At 34.2% G+C, this 8,947-nt stretch overlaps 1 protein-coding gene across 2 annotated transcripts in view; it reads left to right on the top strand.

Annotated features, from left to right (window-relative positions):
* Nucleotides 1-1,793: 1,793 nt before the first annotated feature.
* LOC137634152 (protein Star-like) overlaps nucleotides 1,794-8,947 on the top strand; it is a 139,550-nt gene continuing 132,396 nt past the window's right edge. Inside the window, exon 1 of one of the 2 annotated variants that reach the window (XM_068366400.1) lies at nucleotides 1,794-1,974. In XM_068366400.1, coding sequence (XP_068222501.1) covers nucleotides 1,973-1,974 — 2 coding nt within the window. In that variant the 5' untranslated portion in view covers nucleotides 1,794-1,972. The remainder of the gene's footprint in view (nucleotides 1,975-8,947) is intronic. The other variant, XM_068366402.1, reaches the window with a different exon arrangement.

The raw sequence follows: 8,947 nt of genomic DNA, 5'->3' as shown, positions 1-8,947 counted from the left end.
GAGATTACCAAACAATTCTACGCTGAAGAGATTAACTACTGCAATGTCATTGTTCAGTTGCTACTTTCCTCTTGGTAAGTGTAGAAGGAACTCTTCAGCTATGGTAAGCATCTCTTCTAGGAGAAGGACTCTCCAAAATCAAACCATTGTTATCTAGTCTTGGATTGTGCCATATCCTCTGTACCATGATCTGCCACTGTCTTGGGTTCGTGTTCGCTTGCTTAGGGTACACTCGGGTACATTATTATATCTTATTTCTCTTCCGCTTGTTTTTGAAGTTTTTATAGTTTATAAAATATCTATTTTAATGTTACCATTCTTAAAATATTTCATTTTAATTGATCATTAACTCCCTTGTAGTTTATTTATTTCCCCGTTTCCTTTACTCGCTGGGCTACTTTTCCCTGTTGGAGCCCTTTGGGCTTTTAGCATCTTGGTTTTCCAACTAGGGTTGTAGGTTACATAATAATAATAATAATAATAATAATACAGGTCAGATTCTAACATCACATCAAAATTATGTACATAACTAAATTACAATGTTTAAAATCTGTTGAAATATATCACAGTTTTGGTCGCTGTAATGATATGAAAAAGCTCCCTAGGGCGCAATTACACTACTCTTTGCAAAATATTTTGATTTCGTTTCTCATAAATGTTTTCCATAAGCTTATGATGACTTAACGATGGAGGTTTGGAAGGAGCACGAGTATCAATATCTTTACTGGTAATAAATGCATCCTTTAATTGTTTTTAAATATGTTCAAGACTACTGAGAGTCAGGTGAGCCTATCAGCTTATCCGTTTGAGTTCTTGTCATCAGTTCCAAAGAATTCCCAGGCAAAAAAGTTTAGGTTTTCCTCTCTGTAAACCTCATTAGTTATCGCAATCAGCCCTTTCTCCCGTTATACAAATCCCACTTCCTCACACCCAGTCAATGTTTACTTGAAATTCATACCTTCCTAGTATCCGCTTGTTAGATACTCATCTATTCTGGCGCAATTTCTGTCCCTTTATTCCTAGGTAAAGCTTTGTAAGTGCATTGTAGTGACTGGTGATATGCAGCTTTAAGAAACCTAATGTAACAGAAGTAAGATTTTACACATTGCATTTTCAAACGAGACACAGCCTTTATTGACGTGTCTCTCAATTACCGTCTATCGCTATTCAACATCAATATTTCATATATTACTCACACACACAGACACACACACACACACACACACACATATATATATATATATATATATATATATATATATATATATATATATATATATATATATATATATACACACACACACATGTAGGCCTACATGTTTCGGTATACTGGATCTGTCTATGATATACTATTGCGTAGCCTATTGAAAATTTGGCAAATGCTTAATGAAGGTTCGGCTCTGAATGCCGGAAATATGACTGGTAATATGATAATGATATACGTAAAAGCCAAAGCGTAACTATCATGGCCAGTGTCTTTATCCGAGTGGCAGGGCATCCAGTCGTTGACTTTGGTTAACCGCTAAAACTAACCTGGCAACGTTTCAAAAGACAACCAGCCATTGAAACATGCGAAGGACCTGTAAAATTGGGTTTACCAAAGAAAGAAAACGCATTTATAATTCTATCAAATACGTATGTTTGATGGTATAGTGAAGGAAACACAGTACGCGAATCTACATCCAATGTCAAGAGTAAGGGTTTTTAAAGTTTGAAAACCGGTGTACTCAATAGGATCATGCGTGTTCGTCCCCTTCATTTGTGGCTGTGGGCCAGCAGTTCCCAACTCCCTAGGAATCAGACTCAAAGTCCCAACCTCGGCGAGAGGAGCAGCATGGCCACGGTGGCTAGTCTCACTTTCAGCTCTCAGTGAACATCAAGCAGTTGATGAGTAACGTTGTGAAGCACGTTTTCCCGCTGGTCATTAACGCTAATAGTGGAAGTAACAAAGGCCATTTGATCTGCACTAGTCATGTGAGTGTTGGATTTTATTTATGTTGAATGTTTTTCTAAACAAACGCTAACCGTATCCTGTAGTCGAGCGTTTAACTGAGTGACTCCCAATGTATATTGTTGGTATCAATGCGAAAGATGGGTAGGCGGGAACCTGAAGTTTTACGACATAATGTTTTGTTTTTGTTTACAACTGCATTAGGTGACGTAATCTAAGATTAACTGTGCTGCATTTACCCGACATGTATTACACAATGCCATTTGATTCTTGATAGCAATGGCATGCAATAATTATTGTTGTGTGTGTTAATGGAATCGTTACACTCCGTGATTTCAAGTTTTCAACGTAGTCCTAGTCATCTGACCAGTTCCCACGTCAATTGACAATCAACTGATTAGCACTCGTATCCCATTCCCACAGTGACAAGAGATAACCACCCACCTACCTATGCTTGCTGGGTAATATAGCCATCTTAGAAATCACTCGGAAAATTTTGTCGCTAATAAATAAACGATAGAGAATAAAAAAAAAAACCAGTTGTCTTTAGAAACATGAGGCCGGATGTTTAAAATAATGATAAAATGATTTCAAAACAGTGATTAGTTTAGTTTTTAGTGTTATCAATCGTATGTTCGTTAGAGATATTTCATGTTGGCTAGATTTTCATACAAGACACGTGCACACATACGAGTGTGTGTGTGTATATATATATATATATATATATATATATATATATATATATATATATATATATATATATGTACTGTATGTGTATGACAGTGTATTTATAGGCATATATATATATATATATATATATATATATATATATATATATATATATATATATATATGAATTATATGTGTTTGTATATTTGTGTAAAAGTATATAAGCACATATAAGTTTATGTAATGTATATTATTATTATTATTATTATTATTATAATAATATAAGCTACAACCCTAGTTGAAAAAGCACGATGCTATAAGCCCAATGGTCTTTCACTGTCTTGGGTTAGAGTTCTCATGCTTGAGGGTACACTCGGGCACGCTATATAATCTTGTTTCTCTTCCTTCTATTTTGTTAGTTTTTTTTATAGTTTATACAGGAAATATTTGATTTAATGTCGTTACTGTTCCTAAAATATTTTATTTATTCCTTGTTTCCTTTCCTCACTGGGCTATTTTCCCTGTTGGAGCCCTTGGGCTTATAGCATCCTGCTTTTCCAACTAGGGTTGTAGCTTAGCAACTAATAATGATAATACACAGTATACTTTATATGCAGTAGATAATCTTATGAGTGGAGTGCTTATCAGTTCCCACTTCACACGAAAGTTTTTGGCTTTCTGTGGGAGCTTCTCATAGATAAGCAAGCTCGCGCTGTAAGTAAATGGCGTGCACTCAATAAGTATTCATTATGAGTTATCAAAAGAAAAAATAATATTATCATTAGAGCTGCTTCATAAAGTCTTTGTAACTACAAGACAATCGTACTACCTTAGATGTCAGGATGCCTGAAAACCTTAAATCAATCAATCACCATCAGTAATTCGGTCTATGTTATCTTTTCCATGGAGGACAATAGTATCAGAAATTATTGTTATTAATATTATTTAATATTTGAACATTTCTATTGATCTTTATTTAAGGCTACGCCTTGCAAGTTATTGATTTCACCTTGGACAGCTCGAAACATTAAAATTTTTATTCATGACCAGCCTTTGATACTAATTTATATTTGATACTATTTTTTAATTCCACATCCAAAGCTTAACAATATTTTAAATTCCCATTAAGATCAATATTTAACTGTCCTAAACAGTTGATACACGTGTCAATAGAAACAAGTGACTCGTTTTATCTGTCGCGTTTGTCATACGTCCCTAATTGTAATATAACCTTATATCATCATTATCACGAATGGCTTTTTGAATATCCGGTTCACATTTAGAAAAAAAAAAATATGGGCAGCCCCACCTGTGGCAAGCTTCTGAAATAGACTCATCATCTCATTTACTTTAGGGATTGGCCGCAAGTAACAACTTCTGTCCATTAATGTATTTACCATCTCATCCTTTTCACTATAAATTTTGCAGATCATAATTTTAGGTTTCAGTTTCCCATTTTCATTCTTTCTATGTATTTTAATCAATGCATTATCTCTCCTGGGTCCATCAGCAAAATATTTAACTTTTCCATTTGAGTTAGACCTCGTATCAGCTACTGAAATATTGTTTTTCCTATCGGTGATTTTCCTTGAAGCTCGTTAGGATTTCATTTTCATGTTCTTTTCCTTGACTTTATCTCGGTAAGTTTTTCTTAATTTTAGAAGTAGACATCTTCATTACAGTGAATAATTCCGTTTTTTTTTCGTGAGATTATGCATTCAAGAGTTCTCCAACAACTCGGATGTCTTCATATCATCTACTTTTAGGTCAACGATCCCTACAAATTTGCCAATTCACCAGCTGGCTCCACTCGTAAATGTTCAGTTCAGCCATTTTAGCATCTCGCTCAGCATAAGTGGCTTCGCTGTTAGTAATAAACCCTATTGCGCTATTCAAGTTCCGTTTTAATTTCAGTAATAATTTATTAAATTTTTTTCCATATTCCTTATTTGTTAACTGCTCTTCATTTATACTTTCGCTGTATATTATCATCATACTATTCTATCTAATTTCTCTTCCTCTTGTTTTGTTAAAGTCTGTATGCAAGACATTTATTTTGACAATGTTACTGTTCTTAAAAGAAAATTTATTTTTCCTTGTTTCCTTTCCTCACTGGGCTATTTTCCCTGTTGGAGCCCTTGGGCTTTTAGCATCCTGCTTTTCCAACTAAGGTTGTAGCTTAGCAAATAATAATAATATTAATGATAAAGCTGCCATATGGAAAGGCGCATCATCTGTAATACCACACGACAAAAATTACATCCTTTTTCCAGATTTATATACAAACACGTATATGCTCCATACTTCTCAACCATAATGCCGGTTTTCATATAAAAACATCTAATGTTATTAAGGAAAGGTCTCATTCGTCGAGAGAGAGAGAGAGAGAGAGAGAGAGAGAGAGAGAGAGAGAGAGAGAGAGAGAGAGAGCACTCAACTAGCACTTGACACTTTATTACAAGTGGTTATTACGATGCTAGTTTAAGTTGTGATTTTGGGCGCCAGTCTTGAACGTGTTAAGTGTTCAAATGCATGAGTTACCAAGAACTGTTCATTTTCATCAGATAACGATGTTGATATGAGATCTGCCATGGTGTCAAAGTATGACAGCTTTTGAAAAGCCATGTTACATTTCGAAGAGATATTAAAGGTATTCAGAACTGTGAATGATAGTTAATTGTGGAGTTGGTATTGGATGTGTAAAGAAGTAGTGGCTTTTATGATTTAAGATTTCGCGTTGAATTTATCACGTTTCATGCAATGGCATTACTTTTAGTGTTGATTTATGATATTGAGTCATATTTTAGATTAATATTCATATTTAGATTAAAGTGATTTAGAAGATTATTTATGACCACTTATGAATGCCTCAGAAGGATGCAAACTATAATAGTCTTGATTGATTTGATTGATTGATTGATTTGAGGTAATTTGGTCGAATGAATTGATTGATTGATTGATTTGAGGTTTTCTGGTCGAATGATTTGTATCTATATAAATAATTAATGATGGGACTTTCATTTCGATCAATAGTAATCTTTGAATGCGTCATTTTTACCTTTGATGCATATTTGAGGTTTCCGAGACATATGAACTTTCATTTAGCCTAACTGGTAATCATTGGATACCGGTAATCAAATTATCAGGACTGAAAGATATGCCGTAATGCTGATATATATATATATATATATATATATATATATATATATATATATATATCTAAAGAAACTTTGTTCCGTCAAATAAAAAATCTGACTAGAATTACTGTATATTTTCTACATGATTTATCAGCAGGAATATATATATATATATATATATATATATATATATATATATATATATATATATATATATATATATATATATATATATATATATATTCCTGCTGATAAATCATGTAGAAAATATACAGTAATTCTAGTCAGATTTTTTATTTGACGGAACAAAGTTTCTTTAGATATATATATATATATATATATATATATATTATATATATATATACATATAATATATATATATATATATATATATATATATATATATTCCTTCTGATAAATCATGTAGAAAATATACAGTAATTCTAGACATATTTTTTATTTGACGGAACAAAGTCTTTTTAGATTACCTCATTAACTATCTTAGTGGTCTGGTGATAAGTTGGAAAAAAACTTAATTCTTTTTTTTTTAATGAAACTAATTTTCTTGTAGCTTACATAAAAGGATGAGACACGTCTAGAAAATATAGGCGTTATGAGTATGCAATATGACTTGAAAAAAATGATTCTTATTTGTCCGTGTGCATAAACCGAAAGAAAATGTGTTTTGTGTTATCTTTAGAAGTGCGTCTCTCTAGATGGCGACAGTAATGATAAGAGATGAGAGGAGGCTGTATTCTATTTGTTCTGATAAAGCACATTTTATTGGAAAAGGAACTAAACTAGTACGGTATCTGTGGAGGCGTGTGAAGGCTCTTCTGGATCAAGCGATTGCTGAACACGAAGTTTTGATTATTGAATTAGAATATTTACTGCAATAAACAGCAGGTGTCTTAGTAATTTGTTCCGGACATAGCTCTAAAAACTATTAAATAACTTCAATTTGATTAATTGGAAGTTGGCTCTAGAGTTGTTGGATATTACTTATGGAAGGTGTATCCTAAACTAGAGAAAGGAAAATCTTTGTTAAGGATATCTCCTATTGTGTGAGCAGAGGTAATTCAACGGCTATTTGCTGCATTGTTTCTTTAACTCTCTCTCTCTCTCTCTCTCTCTCTCTCTCTCTCTCTCTCTCTCTCTCTCTCTCTCTCTCTCTCTCTCTCTCTCTCTTTTATGCATGTTTATCCTTTGTGGGATTTCTTCCTCACGGTATACGATAACACACGTTTTCTTAAATATTTTTATTCCTGCATATAGGTATTCAGTGAAACTTATCAGATTGGCCTTGGCTCATATAGTGCAACACCTGTATTGAATAAATTGGGAGATTACCATTACAGCTAATCTATCCTGTTATTAGCTATATTAAGTTATTTCAAAAGAGTTTATATTTAAGCATATCTCTACAGAGACTGAATTTATTTGATAAAAGTCCTATTCTCACTACTTATTAGTTGATCCGCCACAGTTACATGCTAATCAAATGACACTTCAGAGTCCCCCTTCTCCCACTTCTGTGTGAGGCCGACGTTTCTGACAACTTTCCTCCACCTGGCACGGTCCAACACATCATAATTTAACAATCGTTTGTCTTTAACTGCATCCATCCACATTTGCTTCGGCCTTCCTTTCTCTCTCCCACCAGAAACCTCCCTTTCCATCACTATCCTCCCTACATTTGTGCCATCCCTTCTCGTCACATGGCCATACCACCGTAGTTGTCTTCTCCTGGCCATCTGTGATAGATCTACGACCATAGTAGTCCCTCTTATTCTTTCATCTTTGATCGTGTCCTTTCTTTTTACTCCACACATCCACTTGAGCATTTTCCTCTCTACCACATCTAATTTTTTCTTTTCAGCACTTCACCGGTCATGTTTCTGCTCCATACACCAAAACTGGTCTTGCTATTCTCTTGTACACTCTTCATTTGATCTTTACTTTGATTCTGCGGTAGCACAAGACTCCGGACATATTTCTCCAATTTTTCCTTCCAGCCTGCACAATTTCCTTCATTCGCTAGTGTTGAACCAATATACCTAAATTTTTCTTCTCTGTTTAACTTTGTCCCTTCCATACTAATCTCTAAGTCTTTAACTTTATTAAAGCTTGAGTATTTCTACTCATCTTTAATCCTCAGTGTTCCTGTACTTTCCTCCATTACTCTAATTTTGACGCCACTACCTTTCTGTTGCTTCACAAGACGATGTCAACTGCAGCCAACATGCACCTTGAGATAGCATATCCACAATCAGGTATAACAGATATGGGCTTGAAGCAGATCCTGGATGTAAACCAGCTCTTACTGGTAACCACTCGGTTAATCTTCTAAAGAACGTTTTTGCTCCGTACATATCTTGGACCAACCTCACATACTTCTCCGGTGTTACTGTTACTCGAATACACCTTTAAACCTCAAACCTCTTGCCGCGGGACACTTATCATATACATTTCAAGATCTATAGATACTATGTACAGTCCTTATTTCTTTTTCCTGTGTCTTTTCATCTGTTGGAGGGTAAACACTTTTCTGGTGTTCCTCTACCTAGCATAAAACCAAACTGTTCTTCACCTACAGGCATTTATTCCATAATTCTTTGATCCATTATTCTTTCCCAGATTTTCATGTTGTGATATATTAATTATATAGCTGCATTCCTCTGTATTTTGTACAATTCTGGATGTCACCTCTCTCTTTAGAGACAGGTACATAAAACTTCCTCCCTTTTTTTGTATGTTTTCGTTAATTTTTCATCTTCTTTTAGTGCCAGCTTCACTTCCCTCCTGCTAATAGTATTGTCATACAAGGTTCTGGAATCCTCCTTCAAACTTCTAGGATTTTCTCCATTTAACAGGTTTCATGATATTCTTTTAACCTCTTTATTTCGTATCCTCGTTGCATAGAATCCATCTATTTCTATCTTTATCCTGTTTTATATGGGGTTAGTCTTTGTGTTCTTGTCCCTTGACTTTGCAATTCTGTGAAATTTTCGCTCTACGCCAGGGGTTTCCAACTCTTCGTACATTTCATCTAATGCTCTTGCATTTTCTTGTGCAACTTTCTTCTTCAATTCACTTGTAAGTCATCTACATCTGCGTATTATCTCGCTTACATTACTTATCTTATATCTTTTTTGACTTTCTCAACCTGTTTCACCTTATCATTCCACCA

The sequence above is a fragment of the Palaemon carinicauda genome, chromosome 44, assembly GCF_036898095.1.
Source record: "Palaemon carinicauda isolate YSFRI2023 chromosome 44, ASM3689809v2, whole genome shotgun sequence".
NCBI lineage: Eukaryota > Metazoa > Arthropoda > Malacostraca > Decapoda > Palaemonidae > Palaemon > Palaemon carinicauda.
Note: the sequence above shows the minus strand (reverse complement) of the source record. Positions and strands in the feature narration are given on the sequence as shown.